The following is a 25,842-nucleotide window of genomic DNA, read 5'->3' on the forward strand; positions in this document are numbered from 1 at the left end:
ATATATAAGGTGCTTGATTCCTTTCCACCACTAATTATGGCATTGAGATCTTGTATTGCTTGGCCTTACTCGCATGTGGAGCTTATATTCTCCTCACTTCTCTCTCTACTGGATACTTACCTTCCTTTTCATGCAGATGATAAAATTTAGATGCGAATATCATAAATCATTTATGTTTGTACTTAATTGCACAATTGTGTAAAACATGTTCTTTTGCTAATACTATGTAAAGTGAATAATTGATTAGTTTTTGGTTTAGGTCAAAAAAATTAATTTTTGATATTATAATATTAAATTTTATCATTATCATATCCTTGGTTTTGCCTTGGCACTAATATATTAAGGTGGCATTTGATATCACTTTTTAGATCTCTGAAGTCTGAAAATGTTGCTTTTTAGATGCCACATACGTTTGGGTTGGGTATGATGTTCAGATCTGAAACCCAATTTCAGATCTAAATAGAAAAGTCTCTCTAGGTGGTGCTTAACGCGCTAAGAAGCATTTCAGACGTGGGCGAAAGACAAAAGAGCCCCCATAGAAATTTGAAACTTGTAATTCCCTTCATATAAGCCAAAGATTTAGGTCATTCAACTCCTCCCTTGGTTCGAGAAAGGAGATTTGTTGCTAGGAAGTTCTATTCTCATTTTCTTCTTCTTCTTCTTCTTCTTCTTCTTCTTCTTCTTCTTTCCCACCACCGTCGTTGTAACTGTCAATAGCGAAAATTCTTTGATTTCTCTCTTTCTCTCTTTCTCTCTCCTATCTTCTGACCACTGCCATTGCAACTCTCAGCAGCAATAGTGGTTCTTTCCAATTCTATTCTTATTTTAATAAAATATTTTTTATTTTTATAAATTATATTTGTATTAATTATTTTATTTTTTTATCAATTATTAAATATTTTAATAGTTTTAAGATATTAATTTGATAATTATTAAAATTTTTATTACTTTATAGTCTTCATTACTCTTTTCATTATTATTTTAACTCTTAATAATTTATTTAATTTATAAATTGATATGTTTTTTTTTCAATTTTATCCTTATTTTAATAAATTATATTTCATTAATTATTAATTATTTTAATTTTTATTAATAATTAAGTATTTTAATAGTTTTTAGATATTAATTTGATGATTATTAATTTTTTTTATTGCTTCACGGTCTTCACTACTACATTATTGTTTTAACTCTTAATAATTTATTTTTGATTTATAAATTGAGATAAATTTTCAATTTTATTCATATTTTAATACATTATTTTTATTTTTTATAATTTACTCATAATTTTTAATATTATTTTGAGTTTAACAAATTATATTTTATGAAATAATGCAAATTGAATTGAAAACTACCTAATAGTCTATCTTAGGGGTAAAATAGTAAAATCAATGAATTTTAGATGCTGAAGGTTTGATCCAACACAAACAACCTTCTTTATTCAGAGCCTCTAAAAAGTCGAAAAGAAACTATGTCTCTTTCTAGATTTCAAACACTTTTAATATCTTTTTAACTTTTCAGATCTATCAAACACCACTTAAATGCCCTAATATTAATTTAGATTGATAATTATGGCATGAGAACCCTTGGCCTCCCATTTCGTATGATTGTCAAGAGCTATGCTTTAAAGGATATCTAATGGACTGAAAATTCCATTAATATAAGATAGGGCAAAAGTTCAACATATAGGAAAATTTGTATAGTTATCCATCATGATAGTAATCGCTATCAACATTCTACTTGAACAAAAATAAATAGAAAAAGTAGTGTTGTCAAACTCAGATCAGACCTGGTGGTTGAACAGGTGACCCATTAAATTAATGAGTTTTATTTTATTTTTATTTTTTGTGAAAAAGAGTGAGAAAGAGAAGGAGAGGAAGAAGAAGAATAGGAGAGGAGAAAGAGCAAAATCGATGGTGACTTACCTTGCCATCACTGGAGCTTTAGTCCAAATCTGTCCTTCTTCAATTGCAAGGAGAGAGAGATGGAAGATGAGTGAGAGAGGGGTAGAAAAGTTGAAATCGGATAGTAAAAAGTGTTTAGGGCTTTAATGTAATTTTGATCTTTTGTTATTTGAAGAAACAAGAATGAGATTCTGATTCCTGGGGGTGGGTTGGGAATGGCCACTCCCTCAAATGGTGGATTGCCATTCCGCTTGGAATGGGAATCGAATTCTGATTCCACCCAACCAAATGTCTGGAATCGGAATGATCCATTTTGATTCCAATTCCAGACCCCTATTCCTACGAACGAAACATACCCTTAAAACTTTATGAGATAATGTGGATTAAGTGGTGGTGTTTCCATTACCAATTTAACTTTTCCATTATTTGCTTTTTTAGCTAAATAGAATTTTCTTATTATTTGCTAGACAAGTTTTTATGAACAAAAAGTTCAATTGAAAACACAAAGACACCCTTAATGATAATTATTTTTTTCTTTTTCTTGTTACTTATAATTATTTTTCATCGTTTATATATAAGACTAATGTAAGGGCATGCGTCCAAGTAAGATAAGAAATACTTTGATTTAACTTTTATGACTACATCAAAATCGAGGCATGCATAGACTTTCTATAGTACTGGTAAGAGCACATATATAAAATATACTTGTACACATACTATGCATGTGTACAAGTATATATTTACCATATATAAAATATATGGCATTTGGATTCAATTTCTATGATCCTTTCGGAACCTATGACAATTATTTGCTTTATATATTATAGATAGATAGATAAGACACCTTTAATCTATATTTGGTTTGAAAGAAAATGTAGGGAAATGAAGGGAAACTTGATAAATAGTCATATAAAGGGAACAGTCTACATCGATAGTCTTCTATGTTTTGTGACCCCTGAAAATTCTCTTTTTTTTTTTCTTTTCTTTTGTGATTTAAAAGATAAAAGTAGCAAAGAGACAATAGGAACTTAATTTTCATTAATTTCAAAAGACTTTAATAATTCAATTATCACTAACTAAAATGTCTAATAATTAATATATCTTTATTTAATTTAACATTAATATGATTCAATATTCCATTTACTATATTTGAAAGTTTATTTAAAAATGAAATATGAAAATGATATAAGATTAGATGTCTAATAACATTAAAATGAAGAAATCAATTAATTGGGCTACTTCATTCCTAACCAAAATATTCTGTATATTAGATTACAAAAATATTAATTAACCAAATTTAATTAATCCAAAACATTATATGCATTTGATTTAATAAAAACAAGTAATAAAATTTAATAAAAATAAAACAGGGGTCCATCAATATGTCTATTCCATATTTTTCAAATTCCAATAACACATACACTAAAAGAATCAATTCAAGTAAATAATTATCATAGCATTAATCTATATTTTGTATTGAAAAAGGATTGGATCAATGCAACCAATTTAACTGTCTTGGCTTGTGGTGGGTTCATGGTTCAACCATATGGGCCTATGACATCGTAAATCATATAATAATATAAAAGTAAGTAATTAAAAACTATTATATATTCATCATATTATAAGAAATAGTAAATAATTAAAAAACTATTATTATTAATGATGGAAATCACTATAAATACAAAAAGATGAATTATTTTCTAGCATGTGACCCACTAATTGAGTCAAATGTTTCAATGGTTCAATTGGATGAATCATTCAGATGTTGGCTGAGTTTTTTTTTTTTTATTTTTATTTTTTTTTAAATAAACCGCTCATGGCTCAAATCTGAATATGGATTCAGTAAGGCAGCAGCACCCAGAGGCTAAAACTTTTCGTATTCGAATTTTGAACTAAAATTTTGTTGGTTGTTGAAAGTTGCAACTCCAAAATGGTTCTTATAAATTATATATATATATATATATATATTAATTTTTTTTAAAATAAAATAATCACGCATGAGACAAATTCTATTTAAGCTTGCCCACAACCATTTGAGTATCCTTATTACCAATCCATGCATTACAGTGGTCACTTTCTATAATTAAATTATATATAGATGTCAGATGTCACCTTAAACTATATGATAACCTTTCTTCCTTTGTATATTATCCCATGCATGCCAATAGAATAGAATCGATCCAATGAGAAAAGTGTGGGCATTAATTGGGCAAAAGCTTTCAAGGGAGGTAGTTGGTGATGGTCAATCTCGCGGGTGACCCATTTAATACTATCGTTGCTACAATCAATAACGACATCCACATTCACCACCTACTGACCAATTGATTTGCTTGTCACAACGGCGTATATATACTTGCTTTGGCTTCTCTCTCTGCATTTATTTTCTCTCCTCTCCCTTCTACTCACTTATCACCTCTCCTTCCCTCAAACCCCGGTAAAGATAAAGATTATACTGGGGGTGTCAAATTGGAATGATTTCTCTTCTTGGTTGTCATGCACTTATAGCCAACCTACTTTTTCTGTCATTAATTCATTATGCAACCGTAAACCTAATCAAATCAAAATGACTTCAATATATAATACAAGGTAGACAAGCAGCTATCTTTATACGCCCCTACATAACTGCTAACTTCCCCACGATATTAAATCCTCTTGGTAGGATAACGATTGGCAAGCGCCGATCGACCTCCTTTTTCATTCAACAGAGATGCAATCAGGTCTATATAAAGGAATGCATGTGCTCATACACCATTGTCACACCAGCTCAGTCCGAGAGGCCTTAGCTTTTTTAGGCAGTATTGGTGCATGCTTTATATGCTCAGAAGATGACAATGGTGAAGGTGATAGTGGTGGTGGTAATGATGATATCTATATTATTTTCGATGCCCAAGTGTCTACAAGCTATCAATATTGGCCAATTGAGACATTTGATAAATCGGAAAAACATGACTTGTATCTTGGTTTTCGGTGATTCGAGCGTCGATCCTGGAAATAACAACTTTCTGACCACCACCTTGAAGAGCAATTTCCCTCCCTATGGGAGGGATTTCTTTGATTCTCGCCCTACTGGAAGGTTTTGCAATGGAAGACTTGCCACAGATTTCATTGGTATGTGTTGTGTATATTATATCCTTTTTTTTTCTTTTATTTTACTTTATTCTTGCATGTTTTGTCTTCAATGGGCATACTATGCAAACTGGCACTCAAGATTGATTCACCAATGTTGTGTTTGGTTTCATAGAATCATAATTCGAGAGAAACAAAACTCTTCAAGCTCATTGTTTGCAGTGGAAATTTCTTTTGCATCGGTTCCCGTGCATGAAAGTGCAAATAGGCTGAGTATAAATTCTCGTTTATTATGATTTGTTTGTGAGAAGTACCTAAAGTGGAAGTAAAATGAAGTGGTCCCCATGCTGTCTCTCTATATATTTGCTTTGGTTTAATGCATGCCATAAAAGTTAAGTTTCATTATATAATATTAATTATCTTCATATAACACATGCCCTTTTACTAGTTAAGTTAAGAAAAGGGAAAATTCCTTATCAGTTTGCAATACCTTAAACTTTTAAATTGTGTCTAATAGGTCCCTGTTGTTAGTTGACTGTTAGTCAATATTGTCATGTGACATCAGGTGCATATTAAATAATTTCAAAATAACAAGATTACCCTTTATGATATTTTTTTGATTATTTTATCCATTTTATTCAAGTCTTAAAAGAAGGAAAGGGGAAGAAGGGTTATGAAATCGAACACCGATCAATTGAAGCTCTTGCTCCCTAGATGTGCAAAAGAAGACTATAGGAACTCAACATTAATGAATGCGACGATTCTCCGCCACAATCACCACATATGAAGCGCTACCATTTCAAGTTGCCTAGCTCTTGAATTGATTTATGTGGAAGTGGAAAATAAAGAAAATTAGATGACACTTGAAGGGTATTTATGTCATTTTACTTATCAATTAACGCCTATTAACAAATAGGGACCTATTAGACACAATTTGAAAGTTTAAGGTACTGCAAAGACACGTTTTGAAGTTCAGGGACTGACTTGACACAACCCCTAAAGTACAAGATATTGATGAGGAGTTTTCCCTTAAGAAAATGAAGATATGCATAGAGTTATTTGGGATAGGAAATAACTCTATGCATATAATTGAGGTATGAGGAAGGTGATGCAAAAATTTTTCATCAATTTTTTGGATACAAAATTTGTATTTGATTCAAATTCGTACTGCAATAAATAGAGCCACAAGAACTTTCTCTCAACTTAGGTTTCTCTCTTATTTTCTATAAAATCAAAAACATCCTAAGGATGATGGGGTGGTTTGTGCTGGAATATATAATTAATAATATAAAACATTTACAAAGTTCTTCCAATTGACCTATTTTCTCAACACCTACCAGCCAATTACAAAGATTCCCACATTCAAGATTTATAAAGCTACTTTAATTTCTTGTAGCTAGTATTCTCGTGTCTTCCATCGTAAGAGTGGGAGAATTGTTTCCATTTAACAAAATAAGAACAATTTCCAATACTTCTTTAAGCTCTATTTGTTCGTAATGCAAATTTTACACCTGATTCAAATTTGCATCCATTTTTTACTATATTTGATACAAAATTTGCATCAACTTCCTACATTTTATCTCATATAAAGTGCGGATCACATTATTTTTCTTCCTATAATATTTCTCTTAAATAAGTAGCATTACTCTTCCTTCGTGTCAAAGGAATCACATCATTTTACTTTCTATTTTATTTCTAAAAAATAAATAAGACAGTCAAATTAAATATGAAGCAAAAGTAAACTAGAATTTATATTCAAACCCATTTGCACTCTAGCTCATACATTTACACCAGTGCAAATGAAATTTACACGGTAAACAAACTAATTAAGGAAAATAATGGATGCCAATTGCCATGTTATGAATAAAGGGTATGAAAAAGTGATTGATGATCATTTTATTTTAAGATATTTCCATATAATTTAGAAGACATGAATATACAGAACTTGTTACAGTAGTTAAGTAATTATATTCCTGTAATGTAATTCCTCTTTTGCAGCTGAGGCATTAGGTTATACAAAGATAATTCCAGGCTTTCTGGACCGGCATTTGACTCAAGAAAACCTTTTACATGGAGTCAGTTTTGCATCGGCTGGTTCTGGTTACGATTATCTCACAGCCAACTTCTCGGTATGTAATCCCCCACTTTCTACCTCTCATGCAGAGCCATGGTGTGTCAATCACTCCTTGGCCCCAATTGGGTCAATGGGTGATGAATACATAGCACTGTATCACGCCATCTACATAATGTCATCCTTTGACACTGAATCATCATCTAAAAAAGTGATGATTCATCAGCATATGCACTATTTAACACTTAGGCTGCATTTGGCATTCTTTATTTTAAGGATTTATCTCTCTTTTGCTATTAAAGTGTTTGTCTTTCATTAGCTCTAAACAGGCAAAATTTTAGGCTATGTTTGGTTTGAAGGAAAATGTAGGAAAAGAAAGGGAAACATATGAGGGAAACCCACATTTGGCATTCCTTATTTCCCTCCCATGAAATGTTGAGGGCATTTCATGGAAGGGAAATAATAACCATGAAATGTTGAGGGCTATTTCTCTGTAACCAGACATAGCCTAAGTATGAGTTGTAACAATTAAGGGTGTCAATTGGACTGGATTTGGTTCAATCTGATCCAGTCCAATGTGAGTCCATTATAAATGGATCAGGTCCAATCCAATCTAATGAATGTTTTGGACTAATTTGGACCGATCCAATTCAATGTCTGGACCATCCAATCTGTTCAAATTCATTTTAATTTAGTTTCAACCCACCCGGTCTATTGACACATATATTCTTATCATATATCAATGAATCAGATATTGGCTTAATCCAACCCAATCCAATATAAATTTGTTACAAATGGACGAGGTCCAATCCAATCTAATAAATATTTTGGACCGGATGATTCAATCCAATATGTCTTATTGGTCCATTTAATCTGTCCAAATTGATTTTAAACTGGACGAGGTTCCATCCAAAACCACTCCATTGACACCCTTAGTAACAATGCAACCTGCGTCCCTGAAATGTTGAGGGCTCCATAATGAATCAAACTTCTGTGCCTTTTAGTTGGGACTAAAGTAAAAACCTCCTAAATTTACAACATGGTTATATGGGCCAATGGGCTAAGTCATGTCTCTTCTAATATCGTAATGTGTAAGGGACTAAGGGGCGTTTGAATACGACTGAACTAAAGAATTTATTGCTTTCCCTAAGTCAAGTCATTAAGGAGGTTGTATGGTCTTTAATTTTTATTTCTTTGAAGCCAACTGTGGTCTCCTTAATGGATGAAAATGAAATTAGATTTATTAATTTGCCTTTGAGTATTTTATTATTTAATTATGTTATCCATTAAAAATAAAAGATAAGTCTTTCATTTCAGCCACTTCAGCTTTAAATGAATGCTCCCCCCCTCTCTCTCTCTCTCTCATTCCAAACCCCATTTAGGCCTTCAACCAGCAGGAAACTTCACTAGTCATATATAATTAGAACTAAGGCCATGTTTATTTGGGCAGGGATCATACCATTAAGCACTTATTCGTATTTAGAAAATAAGTCCGAAAAAAGTGTTTATTTTTTAAACCTAAATTTCCAGTTTTTTTTAAGTGTTCATATAATAAACACTTATTCATATTTGTTCTCCCAGAATTGTCCTCGGTAAATTTTTAGAATATCAATTATACCCTTCACTAGTCATAAAATTACTTTTACAAAAGCACTTTTATAAAAATACTTTTAGGAAAACATTTTTACGAAAGCACATTTATAAAAGTACTTTTATATAAAAATGCTTTTACAAAAACACTTTTATGAAAGTACTTTTATATGAAAACACTTTTACGAAAGTACTTTTATTTGAAAACACTTTTACGAAAATACTTTTATAAAAATACTTTTGTAAAAGTATTTTTATAAAAGCACTTCTATCAAAGTACTTTTATTCATTTGCTTTGGATCGAGTATTTTGAAAATTTGAAAGAAAATGGAGGACAAAAGAGTCACAATGCCTTGGAGAAAAAGATCACCAAACGCCCAATATGAAACAAGTGCTTATTTTTTAAAATAAGAAGTTGAAAAAACTGGGTGCCAAATGAAAATAAATTTATTCAATAAACACTTATTTTTAACATAAACATTCCCAAACATAGCCTAAGTCATATAACTGCCACTAAGTTATATATATATATATAAACAGTACCAAGGCATTGTGACTTAGAAACAACTTCTCTCTCTCATATATATATATATATATATATGATCTGATTCGGACCTGAACCATGCAAATCGTGTACTCTTATAAACACAATTAATTGTTTCTTTGCAAACCACATGCTCAACAATTCATTATCTTTCATTTCATATTTGATGTGGCAGAATGTGTTGTCGTTCTCAAGGCAAATAAAATATTTTATGCATTACAAGCTACATCTTGGAAGGTTGGTTGGAGAGAAGAAAGCGGAAGAAATCATTCAACATGCAATCTTTGTATTGAGTATGGGCACGAATGACTTCGCTCAGAATTACTTCTTGGAACCAACTCGCCCAAAGCAATATAGTTTGGAAGGATACCTAAATTACCTTGCCACATGCATTACTAATGACATTAAGGTTGCTCTCATTCTTTGTTATCTCCTTTTTCTTTCTTTTCTTTCAAGGCTGATTTGAAGAAACAACCTAAGGCTATGTTTGGTTTGATAAAAAATAAGGGGGCATAGAAAATTAATGGAGGTTCTCAGATTTTTTATCAAATTAAATATTGCATGATGGTATAACTGTATAAGAGGTATGTGAGATTGAGGCTCTGTTTGAAAAGAATATAAATACAAATATGCATATTACAAATACATATAAAATACAAGGTTTTACATTCTATATATTTATATTTATATTTTATTCCTCCCAAATTGAGCCTGAATAAAGAAAGGGACAAAAACAAAGGTTTCTTTCTTGCATAAAAAGCTTCAAATGAAAATTAAACAAGGATAACTAGGCCTAAGCCACAAAAAAAGGCTTGAGATAAAAGCCAATCAAGTGGCTTAATTGATGATACCCACCTTTGTCTCTATATATGTTATTCACCAAACATTACTTCTTTAGATTTTATCTTTGGCTCCTTATATTTAGGACGCAAGTGTTTTTAAAGTTTTACCAAAGGGCATGCAATCAGTTTGAGAAAAAAACTCAAACGTTCAATATAATGCTGGTTAAGTGTCCATCTATCCATAGCGTATTTTAAAGAACACTTGCACAAAAAAAAAAAAAAAATTAAGGCTCAATTTGGAAGGAGTACAAATATAAATATGTATACAAGGTTTTTGCACTCTACATATTTGTATTTGTACTCTTTTCAAGGCTCAGTTTGGAAGGAGTACAAATAAAAATATGTAGAATACAAATACATACAAAATAATACAAAATAGAAATTTTTACACTACAAATTTGTATTTGTATTCCTTCCAAATTGAGCCTAAGGCTGTGTTTGGTTGTAATGCAAATTCATTTGTACTGATGCAGATCATGGTAGTGAAAATGATTTCAGTGCAAATTATGATTTGCTTTTACTTCAAAATTTACCTTATTTTGTTTGATTACAATACAGATGAAGTAAATTAAAACCTGAAACAGAATAAAATAAAACTCAAAAATTAAATCAGGATTTGCATTCTTTTCATTTGCACTCCCATGCATTTATACTAGTGCAAATAAAATTGCACTGCAACCAAAAACAGTCTTAATGGGCAAAACTTTTTCCTACCTTTTAGCTTCAATGCCTAGATATGTGTGATATCCAACAAGTAGCGGTAAGATAGCTCCAAAATGACTATTTAGTTATGTTTGGTTTGAAGGAAAATGCAGGAAAAAGTAATGAAACCTTTACAAACCTTATATATGCTTCCCTGGCTTTCCCTTCCCTTCCCTACCTTTTCCTTCAAACCAAACATAGCATTAAGGAGCCCATTACACCAGTGGCTGAAACTTGAGCCGGATTAGCTCAAACCCAACCCAAAAGAAGTCTGGTTGAAGTTTGGGTTAGGTCAGGAATGAAAAGTATGAATCTAACTTAATATTTGTATCTATAAATACTATACAAACATGCATTAATGTGATTACTTATGTAATTCATATGTAAGCAAGTGTGTATGTATGTTATGTATGTAAACTTATGTATATTAAGGGTGCAATTTGGACAGAGGTCGGGATTTTGTTAAAATATTAATAGACCCTATTGTCACTGTTCCCAAATATAAGGTGAAGTTAAAATTTGTTAGGTGGGGGTAAGTGAAGATTTCCCTTCTTTAAATTGGGTAACTGACTTGCACTGGTAAGTATGCCAAGAATTTTAAGTTTTTTGTTTTTTTTGGTAAAAGGAAAATCTTTTATTAAAGGAGATCAAGAATTTGAGGTTTAAATGCAATTTTTTCCCTAAAGCATGATGATGACTATGTTCTTAAAACTGAATTGACCTGAACCCTTCAACAAAACAGTAAAATTTGAAAAAAAAGGATTAACCCAAACCCATCCAATTTGGGTTTTAGCTGAGCGCAACCTGGCCTAACCCGGTCCCTATCTGTGATTCAAATTCAATCTAGTCCCCTCCTTTTCTCATCAACTTTCCATAATACCGGCTCTGGTTTAAATGGCAGACATTGCACGGGCTAGGTGCCATGCAGTTTGTCCTTGTGGGGGTCCCTCCACTGGGATGTATGCCACTTGTCAAGACATTAACGGGTACAACAGGCTGTGCCGATAGTTACAACAAAGCATCCTTCTTATTCAATTCCAAGGTAAGAAACTTACTGACTGACATAGGGACGTCGCTTGGGGTGAAGACTGCATATGTAGATACCTATGCTATCTTTGAGCGCACCATGAGCAACCCAACAAGATATGGTGAGTATACATTCAATTTGGATCAGAAATCATCAGCTTGTAACATCTTGTGCATTTTAATTATATTCCTTGAAGAATGATGTTGGTTTATGTTCATGAATTGGACTAGGCTTCACTGAGACTTCCAGAGGGTGCTGTGGGACAGGGGCGATTGAAGTTGGTGAGACATGTAGAGGAATGAGCACATGTAAGGATCCAAGCAAATATATCTTCTGGGATTCTGTTCATCCCACAGAGCAGATGTATAGAATTATAGCCAACGAAGCTCTCAGAACCGTCAGCCAAAAGATCCTGGCCTAAGTGTGATAGTAGAAAGACTCATATATTTATATTGTTTCTTCTCATTCCCTTTTATATATATCTGTACTTGGCCATTGTGGTTATTCATAAAAAATAAAAGCAAGCCCATCTCCTGGAATTAAGTCTTCTACATGCTTCCATTCCCTCTTGTTTTACCCTGAAAGCAATTTTTTTAAGAGACTCAAAAGAAAGTTTTAATATATTCATGTATTTTTTGATAATTTTATTATTAACTAGTAAATATGTATGTGCATTTGCACGTGATAGTATCTTCAACACAAAACTACTTATAATTTATAGACAGTTTTTAAACATTTATAAGTGGACAGTTTCTTAACTATTATAAGTGAACAGTTTTTTATTAGTTATAAGTGAATAGTTTCTTAACTGTTATAAATGGACAATTTTTGGAGTGAGAGTAAAAGGTATATATGCCATTTTTTATGCCCGTTGTATGTTGCTTAGATAAATGATAAAAATGTTTAATAAAAAGTCCAGAAAATGAGACTATTCACTATTTTATTAGTAGTATAGATATATAACACCCCATTCAAGAAATGTTTGGCTAAATATTTGAAAAATAATACAATTTGAACTGTTTTGAAACTTTGTATGCACGATACATTATTATGAGTGTTGGGTAAAAGAATAATTGTAATGAATATTTTTTATTTAAAAAGACCAATAAAGAATTATGTGAAATAACATGTGATATATATATATATATATATATATATATATATATATATATATATATATATGTTAATTGTGACTTGAAATAATACAAGGCGAGTCCGGGTGTTAAGTCCCTGTAAGTAGATAGCTCTTTAATGACAATCGGGATCTACCCACACCTAACCATAAGACATTACAGCTGTACATGAAACATCTCCTATCGATGATAACATATAGTAAGATATTGTCAATGTACGACTATAATAATGTCTGGGTAGAGTTTTTATTGGGTTGGAGATCCGAACACCTCTAACGAATCAAACTTTTTGGTGGTTGTAGTCCTAATTGTCTGTATTGCTATTTCTGCTTGAATGAAATGAATGAATTTTCTAATAATAATAATAAATTTATATATCTTTATTTATATAATCTATAAAGGGATACTTGATTTGATTCCTGCGCACGTCATACAAGTTAAATCACATATTTACTATCATCATAATTATATATTGCATGAGAGTTTCATTTTTACGTCCACACGTGCATTGCACGTGCAATTAACACTAGTAACTCCTAAAGTTGTATGGGGCAAAGGGATAAATCAAGCCCGTGTGGTGTGTTTTTCCATGCAGTTTTTCGCCTGTTTATAAGTTGGACAGACCCGTGCCTTCGTCTTTTTCTGTTTGGTTCGTAATATATCTAGTCACTTGAAGTCGGTGAGTTGAAGAGACAAAAAACCTATTTTGAACTGATTTTGGGAAGTTTTAAATTGAGTTTTTGCATTTTTTTCGTTTTATTGCGTGAAAAGACATAAAAAAGATGCACGGAAAGACATGCAATAGCTAAATTAACTTCAAACTGCTTAGATTTTTATGTAAAAGCTTAATGCATTTTTTGACTGTCCGATCTACCGGAAGATCTTCTCAAAAAGGCTTGTCAAACGGCCTCCAGTATTGTAATATGTAACTCATTACCCATATATTAGCTGAGAAAGATATCTATGAATCTAGTGAGGCTCTTGGATGGCCTCCGTTTTGGTTGGCTCATGCATTAGGTCATGGATAAGTGTACTCCTGCGTTTGGTGGTATTAAATTTGGATTGGTTGAGCTCTTTTCTTTGTTTTAGTGTTGGTCTAGTCCAGGTTGAGTTCAAATCTCCACCCCATAAGGGATCTACCCTACAATGTCCCACAGTACTATCCCCTCCGTTTATTGGAAACATCTCCCGATGATAATATCATCGGGTATGATACTATCATCAGGAGATATTCCCAATATATGGTAGAGATGTACTGTGGGACATTGTGGGGCGGAGATATGAACTCGTCTGGATTGTGTCATAATTATTGTGATGGATGCTTTTGTTTGAATATATTTTTTTAAATAAAAAATGTATAATGTATAATGTATAAGATAGATATGTCAAAAACTTGTGACGAATCAGCCAATATCATAAATGTGTTAATCAATATGTGGTATTAATCAAAATTCATGAGTGAATTTTTTATCATGGCTTCCCAACATCATAGTTTTTTCCAAATTGTTTAAATTACATAAATAGACCTCATATGTATATAACATTAGCGTGGTTCATTTGTAATTGGTTATGGAACTCAGTTCATACACGTGTGCTCTCATTATATCCTTGTTAATTTTGCACTTGCATGTAAATATATATTTTGGGTTGGATTATGATGCTAGGGAAATGTTGTTAGGGTATTTAAAAAGAGATATAGTATTAGTTTGAATAATAAATCTATCTATATCTACATATTAAAACGGAATGTGTCAAGCTGGTACTTTCCTATTTTATGGTTTTTTCTCAAAGTCATTTGTTTATTTTTTTTGAATTTCCTAATTTAAAAATTGAACAAAATAACTCAAGTAGTGCCCAATCACCAATGTTTTAAAACTAACCGGGAAACTAGAACCGCTTTAACCATAGGTTTTTGGGTTAGTGGTTCAATTGTTCAGTTCAAACAAACAATCCATTCTAATTAAAAAATAAAAATACTTAAAATAAAAAATGATAAAAAACCGTTGTTTGGGATGCCAGTTCGACCACCCAGGTCAATGGGTTGTTCACTAAGTCTACAGTTTTTAGCCAAGATACAGGTTAAGGGCCAAGATATAAGTCAGTGGGTCGTTGACTAAGTCAATAGTTTTTGGCCAAGATACAGGTTAAGGGTCAATTCCGGGCTAAACGGTCCAACCATCCAAGTCAATGACAGTTTGAAAACCAAACCAATCACCTTTAAGACTTTTAATACTCCTCATTAACTCTCTCTCTCTCTCTCTCTCTCTCTCTCTCTCTCCCCACTATTTCCCATTAACTCTTTTAATAATATCTCCTCATTAATTATGCCATTAACTATCTTCTTTAATAACTAATGCCACTAATTCTCTCTCATCTCCATTACTCCATTAAATTTCACAAAATTCATTAATTTTATCCATATTTATATCCATTTCAATTTAATTATAGTTTTATATATGTTAGATATATTTACATTAAATTGTAATTATTAGTAAAGATTAATTATATTGAAATTGAGATATTTAATGATATATTGTTGTGCTAAATAATCTACTTCCATTTAAAATTATAAATCCATTTATGTTCCAATTTAAAAATAATAAAAATTAATTATCCATAATAAAAATAATTTAGTAAGTTACTTAAATAAAATAAAAAATAAATATTAATTATTGTTATTGATAAAAATATTTTTATTAATATAAAAAGAATTTAATTAATAAAATAAATATGATAAATTAAAACCAGATATCAATTAAAATTAATATAAAACTAATACAAAATTATCTAATAATTATTAGTTTTATAATTAATTTTTAATAATTTAAAAGCATCTTAAGTTCTACTAAAAAAATAAAAAAGTAATATAGTTAATTAAATTTCATAAGGAATTTAGTTTTAATAAAAAAATTAATATACTTAAATTAAATTAAATCTGTATTAATTAAAAAAATAAATAAAAAATATCAATTTTAAATATAGTTTGACTATTTTAAAATCAATTTAAAAATAAAAGAATTAGAAAAACATTATTGGGTGTTTCAAAAATCCTATTAAACTCCTAGTGTTTTGACCTTAACAAAAACTTCCTCTATTGTTTTGAAAAAAAGGTGCAAATACATTCGTTTAGTCATCATTCCAAAAAAATGTTGATTTAATGCATTAGTTTTACTTCACTTCACCCCCTTTGCCCTACTTTGTCCAAGAAGAGTAAAGAGAATAATTTTTTGAATGTTGTGTGGCAAAATGAATTAGTTGAGGGTAAAGGTGAAACTTTAAATTATGTATGATAATGCATTAACAATGATAAGGGTATTTTGGTAGCTTCAATGTCTTTATTATTGACAAGCCAAGGGAAAGGAAATATTTGTACTTTTTTTTTTTCAAAATTATTGGGGAGGCCATTGTTAGGGTAAAAACACAAAGGTGATTTATAGAATTACTATTTAGATGTTTTTTTTTTATAATTTTATCTTAAAATAATACAAAAATAATAATAAATCAATAAAAATTAATAAAAAAATGTTAAAGGCACAAACAAATACAAATTTATCTAGAGAATAGAAAATTGGCCACTATAACTAAAGAGTGACTTATATTATGATTGGATAAACTAGACATAACCCAAAAAATAATACTTGAACTAAACTTAGATGAACACAACTTAATTGGAAATGTCACTGAGCTTCATACTTAATTTTGCTTATAAATGAAGCCCATACATTGCACGGGTCCTGACTAGTTACCAAGTATATAAGGGACAGGGCAGGAGTGTCTTGAGTTTTCGACAGTGTGTGGGAAAGTCGAAAGTATTGGTTAGCTAAGAAGCAAAAATTGTTTTCCGCAGGCCCTATCATAATGGCTGCTGAATACAGTTTTATTTCAATTCTACGAGACCCACCAACTTACTCCCTCTTTACACTAGAATGAATAAGGCCTGAATTTGGATATGCCACACGGGATATAACAACTATGCGTTAGAATATCTCCCTTTTCATTCATAGGGAATATTCTTAATACATGATGTTGGTGTTCCATGGGTAGAGATGTTCGATATTTCCAATCCGTAGTTGTCATATCTCGTAGGCAGAGTTTTTGTGGGCATGCACAGGACACAGGTACATTGTTTGTGAGCAGCGTTCTGACTTCTGAGGTCAGAAGGTAGCACGTGACGTGCACTGAGCTTCTGCTTCCCATAAAAGTCCGCAGATACGCAGGTTCGATTCCGCGCCTCCGGGCTATGGACGGCAGTGGTTAGTGATCGTTGCCCGTCGCATCGACTAACAAGGTTTTTATGGGTGAACATTGAGCTTACAATTTCAGTTCTTGGTCATGAGAGTTTTTCTCCTATATTTTGAGGCTGTTGAAGCTCGAATAAATCATCTCATCCACCATAGATTTCATTCACTCACCGGTTGCTCTAAATCGCCTGCGTTATTATCAGAACATTGGAAACCCATTAACAGAACCCAACTTGAAACCCTGATTCTCCAGCAGTATAGTCATGGAAAATTCTATAACCTCGTAAAAAACGTTATATCCACTCCCAGTGTACTTCTCACTGCTTGCGAAAACCTTAGGACGAAGAATCATGGTGGAACTTCTTCCTCCGGTTCGTCTTCTCTTATTGACTCGGTCTCAAAGAGGTTCTCGGTCGAAGAAATGGCTCGTGAACTTAGAGAAGAACGATTTGATGTCGAATCTTGTTGCATTACGATGTTGCCATCAAGAAAGAAAGGTGAGTCCTTGGTTCTTCCAAACCTGAATCTGAAAGTGGTTGTTGAAGCAGTTCGGATGGTTTTGGAGCTTGTTTATGACAAGCGTTTCGCAACCTTTGCTTATGGAGGGCGTGTGGGTATGGGGAGGCACACTGCAATTAGGTATCTTAAGAGTTCTGTAGAAGACCCCAGTTGGTGGTTTAGGATTAGGTTTAGTCCGCACATGTTTTGTGATCACCATTTTCGAAAACTGAGTTTGATTATGGAAGAAAAAATAGAAGATAAACTATTGACTAATCTTATTAAGAGGTTGTTTGAGTCTGAAGTTTTACGAATTGAATTTGGTGGTTGCTCTATGGGAAGAGGTTTTCCTCAAGAAAGTGCCTTAAGTGCCATTCTCATTAATGTTTTCTTCAATGGTCTTGATAAAGAAATCCAAGATATCCGTCTCAGGATGGATGAGGAAAATCCAAAACTTGATTCTAATGAACTTTTATCTTCATCTAATGTTTTCCATAAACGTATAAGGGTTTATGCAATTAGGTATTTGGATGAAATACTGGTTATAACGTCTGGCTCAAAAATGCTGACTATGGATTTGAAGAATCAGATTGTGAAGTTTTTGGAGGGGAAATTGGAACTTAAGGTTGATAAATTAAATACTGTAATCCACAGTGCTGTCTCAGAGAAGATTGATTTTCTAGGGGTGGAGCTTCAGGCAGTTCTTCCTTCGGTTTTGCATCCCCCCATGTCAGAAAAAGCAATTAGAGCTCGGAAGAAGTACCTTAAACAGAAAGAGGCAAAAGCCTTGGAATTGAGAAATGCTAGAGAGACCAATAGGAAGAAACTTGGGTTGAAAATTTTAAATCATGTCTTCAAGAAGTTGAAGCAGTCTAATGGTTTCAAGTTTGATTTTCATATTGAGACAGAGGTCAGAGATATCTTCAGAGCTTGGGGAGAGGAAGTGGTACAAGAGTTCCTTGGGTCTTTGGAGGAGCGTCAGAATTGGCACCGACTACTTTCTGCAGGTGAATTTTTCTATTTAAAATCCATTAGGGATCAATTGCCCCATGACCTTGTGGATGCTTATGACCAATTCCAAATGCAAGTTGACAAGTACTTGAATCCAGTCAAAATCAGAAAAGCTTTAGAGGAAGAAAAACAACATGTAGAAGAAAAAGAGATGAAAAAGTACTCAGAGAGTACGGTGGAAGATTTGACAAAATTGTGTATGAAAGTTGCTGCACCCATGCACCTAGTTAGGAAAGCTGTTAAAATGGCTGGATTTACAAATTCTATGGGGCGTCCAAGACCAATCAAGTTGCTTATCCCTTTGGAAGATACTGATATTATCAAGTGGTATGCTGGCATAGGACAGAGGTGGCTTGATTTCTTTTGCTGTTGCCGTAATTTCAAAATGGTGAAAACAGTTGTAAGTTATCACTTAAGGTTTTCTTGTTTATTAACACTAGCAGAAAAGCATGAATCCACCAAACGAGAGGCCATTAAGCATTATAGTAAAGATTTGAAAATATCTGATGCAAATGGCATGGAAGAAATCTACTTTCCCACAGAAAGGGAGATTAAAATGATGGGTGATAAAAATCTTTCAGATCCAAAACCTGTAGATGGTGTTCTATCCATGGCCTTGATCAGATTGGTTTCTGATGAGCAGTTTGCATGTTCTTGTATAGCTCATTTTTGTGATAGAATGGATGTTGTTATTTATCGTATTCGGTTACTACAAAACCGCTTGAATGTGAATCCATTAAATGAAGAAAAATGGGTTTCAAGAATGGGAGCTATTCATGAAAGCTTGAACAAGAAGTGTCTCCCACTTTGTTCTGACCATGTAAGTGATTTATTCTTGGGTAGAATCACTCTCCAAGACATTGATTGTACTTCATTTATTGATGTGCGCTAAAGAAGACTGTTAAGTTTGGCCCCATTATTTTCAAGAGACATGAAGAGCACATCCTTGGCAGTTTTTTGGGTAATGTGAGAAATTGAATGTTATTAATGGCTGAATTGATGGCTTTATACCAACACTTAAAATTTGCAAATGACTTTATTGTGGCATGAGGCTAACAATTTTCCACTTGTTCTGTATTCAACAGATCAACAATTTACCATGGCTAAACTTTTTTCTTTTGGTATTGTAGCAAACATCTTTGTTTGTCTGTGAAATGAATGTATAATTTTTCTGACTGAAATATTTCAATTATTATTTCTGCCCCTGTACATAAAATTTCCACATGCTTTACATTGAAGCAAATGGAGCCTTGATATGTATGGTTTATAGTGCAACGAACATGGAGCAAGATGTTTCTCTCTTATTCCTTTCATCTATGTTGTGTTTGGGAGGATGCAAAAGCTGCTGTAATGTTGGTACCAAATTTCAATATCAATTCTTGGACACCCAAAGGCATCTCAAAAAGAAGATAGCATGAATGAAATTTAATAGTTAGGAAATGGTCGAAAGCTCTGAAAACCGTTTTTTATTTATTTTTCTATAAAACATCTTTTTCTTGTATCTAATTAAAGAGGGTAAATGTATTTAACTCCATTATTAAGTGGAGATTATGTATTCATCTATGAGAAAATTAATTAATGAAATTTGAATCCATATCAACTTGAATATATCTTTCTATTTTTGCAGTGCTTATTTTTTTTTAGGTTTTTCATTACATTAGATTGATCAGCTAGTTGATATTTGGGTGTCTATATTTACCAGGTTCATCCAGTGCCTTAAACAAGTTCATCTCCCAGTCTAAATCAACCTCATGGAGCTTAGTTATTTTAGGTATATTGCACCTATGGTACTGCTACTGCCTTAATGTGGTTATATGAAAGCTAACCCTTAATAACAAAGTAAATTGATATTCCAATTGGGTTGCTACCTTTAGAAATAAAGAAGACATTCTATCTAGTTCTTCTAGACTTGCATAGACACCAATTATATATGCTTTGCTCTACTACAATGAACAGGAGAAAAAAAAGAACAAAAATGTTCAAAGACCTAACCATAATACAAAGAAAGAAGGGGGCGTGTTATTCAGGGTAAAATTTCCCTACCTTCAGGTTTTGTTATTCTTCTCCATAAAATAGAAAGCCATTTTATTTAATTATTTTTTCTAGTTTTCAACATGTCATCATGAATTTTGTTTAGGGGAAACTTTAGCATCAATTCAGTGATTATTATTAAAGATTTCCTGTTTGTGTATGTTGCCCACATTTCATTGCAAAGGAACCGAATGAAGGAAAAAAAAAGAAAAGAAAAGAACAAAGAACTAAATTGGGCATTATTCTTCCCTGTGTTTGGCAGTTGAGGATCATGTGGATAAGGAGAATTTTGTCCCTGTAGATTTGCTTGGGAGTGGTGATAAATGTCCATGTCACAGGAGTGAGATTAGTCTGCTCCATACTATTTTGTTAAGGTTGCTGTTACTAACTGTAGTTGAACAATGTCTCAAGAAAGTGTAACCTTTATTGCAAGGGGAGAAGAAAAAAAGTGAAAAGTCTTCAACTCTTGTGGTCTCATTATATTGCTATTCTGAAGGAGTTGAAAGGCATATCTAAATGTTATGAAGGGGCTGTTACTAGGTCAATGAACTTTTCATTGAATGCTCTGTTAGGCATGGATAGCCAGGTGATAGTTATTATTGGCTTCTTGAGATTAGCAAGCAGATTTTTGGAAGTAGTGTTTTATATATTAGAGTGGGTGGCAGGGCAATTTTCTCCTAGTCTATAATTCCAAAAAGAGGACAGTATAGTCGTTTTAATGTTTTTTCTTGAAAAAAAAGTATATTGTACTAATATCAAACAATAAGTGGTCCTTTACATGTATATTCTATTTCGGAAGCCCCAAAAAAGTCCACCCTCAAAAAAGAAGCAGAAAATGCATCAAATACATTGTGTATATACAACCAATTCCAGAGTTGCTCTACCACCAAATTAATCACCCCTGTTTCAGAGATTAATTTCTGTTAAAAATTTCTGTTGTTTTTTTCATACCGGATGGCCCACATTACTGCAGTTGGAATGGTTGACCAGCAAACCTTTCTTTATTGGACATACCTGGGACCTGCATTCTTCTAAAAGTGCTTTGAGTGACTTAGGGAATCACCACTGTAAGTTAATTGGCTTGATAAAGTGCTGCCCAACAGAACTGCTAAACTTGTAATGTAAAAACAGATGGCTTGATGTCTCTTCCTTACTATTGCATAGCAAACACATCAGATCTGGTGCATTCAAGCCCCTCTTCAATGCTTAATAGAGCAGTAGCTCCCCATATAGCTTTGCTTGGAAAGTGCTCCCTTGGTTCAAGTGTCTCACCAACTAGACCTTTATAAAAAGACTTAATTGACAAATCCCCTGAATGTGAAATAAGAAGGTTCAAGTGGCTCACTAGGGACATTCAAGTAAAAGTTCAATTGGTGCAAAGGTTGGAAAATGGCATGGCTGATGTACTAGCAAAACAAGGGGTTAATAGGGAAAACTATATTGGATTGAATTGTAATAGGATTTTATCCATTTTCAATTAATTGTAAAGTGGAGACTAGTTCGTGAGAGTGGTGGATCTCCTATGCTGGAATGTGTCCATTTCCAGCATCTTAGATCCTGAGATTGCAGATTTAGGTGCTGATTCTGGAATAATGCAAGGAAGTACAGCAGAAGGTGATAAGACATCACCAAAAGCAAGAAAGCCAGACCCAAAAAGCCCAATACAACCACAACTTACAACCATGATCATTGCCCAATCATCCAAAAGAAAACAAAAACATAGACCCATAACAAACCCAAAAAAATAAGGGCCACTAGCCCGACCCTGACCAGAGACAAATGACCCTATCCTAAAGCCTGCATTAGACTTCATCTGTGAATTCATCTTCTTGGTCTGAGAACTCCTCGTCCCATTCCCCTCTCCGTTGTAACTGAGCTTTGTTTTTCTCTTTCTCTTCCTTTTTTTTATCATTTACCACATGTGATTCAGCATCCCAAGTCGATTTGTTTTCATCCATATTGAACAGGACTGGAAACATTTCTTTTAATGGTATTTTTACCAGACCATGGTTCCATCCAGAATCTCAACTTCCTTCCATGATTCCATCTTCACCCTGAACTTTATTTATTTTTACTGAAATGAGAGAAAACTGTCGATGTACCTTTCCACATGCCACAACTTTAGGATTGTTGAGGGATCTCCTGATCCCAACCATTGCTCCTTAAACCATACTTCTTAGCTATAATCTTCTTCCACAAGTTATTGTGCTGTGTAAAAAAGCTCCAGAACTACCTGCCCAGCGGGTAGTTTGGCTCTTATTATAAATAGATTCCAAGTGTAGGTAGAGTGTATGTTTTTTCTCTCTATACCAATTTCTCTCTCTTCTTTCTCTTCTCTTTCTCTCTTTTTTTTTTTTTTTTTTCTCTTCTCTTTTCATTTCATTTCTTTTATACTAGAGGTTGCAGGTTTCTATGGTATCAGAGCAGGTAAATCTAGTTAAGACCTGCAATCTGTTCTATGACTTCTATCTCCTTTCCCTAAGATTGTGGTTACAGATTTATGGCCTTCTCTCATATGATCTCTGGTCTATGAGCAGGGTGAGTGCAAATCGTTTATGGCCTCCTTGGTGACTGGGTTTTTAAAGTTCCTCTATTTGGCAATTAATAGAAGAAAATCATATGTGGTGCTTGTGAAATTGATGGATTGAAGGGTTTAAGAAGCTATTTTAGAAGTCAGTACAAGAGATGACAGCAGTATAATATCAGAATTGAAAATTAGTACTTTTTGGTATATGAAAGTTAGTGTGCAAATGCTTCCTTTTAGTGGTATTTCTGTGTTAACTGTGTATGAAAGATATTAGAGGATGCACTTAATCCTGATTTCAGATTGATGCAATACTTAAAGTGGTTAATTGAATCTATGTTCGAAAGAGGCTGTACAAAAGTTTGTTCTAGCAAGCTTGTGAAGGTACACCATGTTCTGGGTGCTTACCAGTAAGGGGATCAGGTCAGTAACAATATCCTAGTGGATATTCAAAATCTGGATTGATTGTCAATTCAGTTTACTTTACAGTTAAGGTGACCTCCATTAAACTAAATGAAGTCTATCTCAAAGCTTGTTCTCTGGGAACAAGCTTTTTTACAATATGACAATGGCTTGTTCTCTGGGAACAGTGAATAGGTTCAAGAGAATGCACACATAATGATGTGGCTTTGGAATAGTATGAACTATGAAGACAAAATTCAGTACGAACGTCACGTTTTTGGATACAACAACGAATATGTGGGAAAAAGTATGTTAGTTGTATTCGGGTCAGAACAATGTAACCCAAATATATCCACTAGATCAAGACTACTTTCTGCAGGGTGACAAGAGTATAGAAGGGCAGCCTAGTGCACAAGGCACCCACGAATGTGGGGTCTGGGGAGGGACAGATGTAAGCAGCCTTACCCCTGCACATACAGAGAGGTCGTTTCCAAGATTTGAACCCTGGTCACCAAGTCACAAGGGAGCAACACAACCATTGCACCAAGGCCCACCCTTAGGGCGACGAGAGTATAGAGGAGTATTATTTTGCTGTTCAAATTCTTAGTAATAATCTGAATGTTTGTCAGCCTCTTTCTTTAGATTTCAAAACATTGATTGTTGATTTAGCTCTTTACAAGGTTCAAAGTATCGATACACCCAATACGCATGAACATGTGTATTGGGTGTTTTGAAGCTACATAACTTTTTTTTTTTCAAAATTGGTCAGGAGGTCAGTCTTAGGCCTGCTTACCCCTTGAAAATGTTCAAAATTTCAAACCTTTGGCTCTGAAGATAATGAACTTATCTGAAGACCACTAGCAGGAAGCCCTGAATATGTTGATTTAGTTGGCAAGTTCAAAAGGGATCTTGGAATTCTTATAGTGATAGATTTGGTCTTCATAGTTGCTGTATGGATGGCCTTTCTTTTCTCCATGATTTCAACCATTTATACTTCAGACACAACGAACTCCAGAAAGTACATGACATGGAAATGTAGCTGGCCAGGAATGAAAAGAGGATGCCCAGATCAATAGGGAGCCCAAAGGAGATCCAAACAACTTAAAAAAAATGCCACCAGATGCTGTAAGAATAAGGACAGTGGACCAGCACATGCAGGACGGGTTCCTCTTCTTGACAACAGAGACTGCAAAAATTAACCAGCACCTTTTACAGAGGTCAGCCTTATTAATAAACAATCAGCTTTATTAATAAACTGTAAATATATACAAAGATTACATACACTTTTTAGAGAGAATGACCTTTACTCCTCCCCATTTCAATAAAAAAACTGATTTCTGCCCATCCCCTGTTTTGCTAGGGAGGGCATCAGCCATATAGTTATTAATAAACTGTAAATATATACGAAGATTACATACCATATTTTAGAGAGGATGGTCTTTACTCCCTCTCCCCATTTCAATAAGAAAAAATAACCAATCTCTACCCATGCCCTGTTTTGCTAGGGCATCAGCCATGCTTTTTTTTGGCATGACCCTCTGCATGCTGCAATTTGGATGGTGAGCCTCGTGGTCTCAGTTTTTGAAGGAGGCAGTTGGGAAATCTGTACAGCTTATCAAGAAGGTTTCAAGGGTACCTTCTCGTTGTTCTTTATGTTCTTGTGCTTGTCCCCATCTCGGCACTTCTTAGTTTTGAAACATGCAACATTAATTTAACAGAAACTACTTAGTTGAGCATAGCAATCTTGTTGGCTGGTACAACCAGCCTGGTGAACATCTATCTTTAGTTCATATGTGTTTACTATGTTCTATTACCAATGAAAGTTGAACCATGCTGGTGAAGTGGAAGTGACACAAGGAATTGGCTACAATATGATTCCAACAATTATAAAGGGCAGTGAAGTCTGCCTTTGACATGGTTTTATAATCAAAAGTGAGGGCTCATGTCCTTTTGTCCTATTCTGGTTGTATTATTTATATCGACATAATTGATTGGGCTTTTTGTATAAATTTTCTTATTTTCTTATAATTTAGAGCTTGTTTACTTATGAAATCCAAATACTATAGGATTTTTACTTCCAGGTTGTTATGCTTACTTCTGAGGTGTTGTCCATTATGAATGTTTCCTGTTTTTTCCCTTGTTACTAAGAGCTGCCACAGTAGAATAAAATCCAAAATTCATTATGGGATGTACTTTTTTTCTAAAACAAAGAAAAAATCCTTTTAATTTGATTCAGAAATTAGAGATGCTTTCTAGGGT

The 25,842-nt window shown here is 33.3% G+C and overlaps 2 protein-coding genes across 2 annotated transcripts; both read left to right on the forward strand.

Moving 5' to 3' along the window:
* The first annotated feature begins 4,507 nt into the window (after positions 1-4,507).
* LOC148877608 (GDSL esterase/lipase At5g45950-like) lies at positions 4,508-12,282 on the forward strand. Its single transcript, XM_088942225.1, has 5 exons — positions 4,508-5,009; positions 6,966-7,096; positions 9,348-9,581; positions 11,618-11,864; positions 11,974-12,282. The coding sequence occupies exons 1-5, from the start codon at positions 4,727-4,729 to the stop codon at positions 12,162-12,164; spliced, it is 1,086 nt and encodes a 361-aa protein (XP_088798351.1). The 5' UTR covers positions 4,508-4,726; the 3' UTR covers positions 12,165-12,282.
* A 4,717-nt stretch (positions 12,283-16,999) lies between these two features.
* Positions 17,000-19,905, forward strand: LOC148877609 (RNA-directed DNA polymerase (reverse transcriptase)). Its single transcript, XM_088946674.1, has one exon. The coding sequence runs from the start codon at positions 17,209-17,211 to the stop codon at positions 19,516-19,518; it is 2,310 nt and encodes a 769-aa protein (XP_088802800.1). The 5' UTR covers positions 17,000-17,208; the 3' UTR covers positions 19,519-19,905.
* Positions 19,906-25,842: the final 5,937 nt, after the last annotated feature.

This window comes from Nelumbo lutea, chromosome 1 (assembly GCF_056320005.1).
Source record: "Nelumbo lutea isolate HS-2025 chromosome 1, American lotus-T2T, whole genome shotgun sequence".
Classification (NCBI taxonomy): domain Eukaryota; kingdom Viridiplantae; phylum Streptophyta; class Magnoliopsida; order Proteales; family Nelumbonaceae; genus Nelumbo; species Nelumbo lutea.

Bases quoted from the DNA above. Each gene is read 5' to 3' on its own strand.
- LOC148877609 (XM_088946674.1), top strand. From the start codon at position 17,209: ATGAGAGTTTTTCTCCTATATTTTGAGGCTGTTGAAGCTCGAATAAAT.
- LOC148877608 (XM_088942225.1), top strand. From the start codon at position 4,727: ATGACAATGGTGAAGGTGATAGTGGTGGTGGTAATGATGATATCTATA. The intron at 9,582-11,617 runs GTTGCTCTCATT...TTTAAATGGCAG, and splicing joins GCATTACTAATGACATTAAG to ACATTGCACGGGCTAGGTGC. The intron at 11,865-11,973 runs GTGAGTATACAT...GAATTGGACTAG, and splicing joins GAGCAACCCAACAAGATATG to GCTTCACTGAGACTTCCAGA.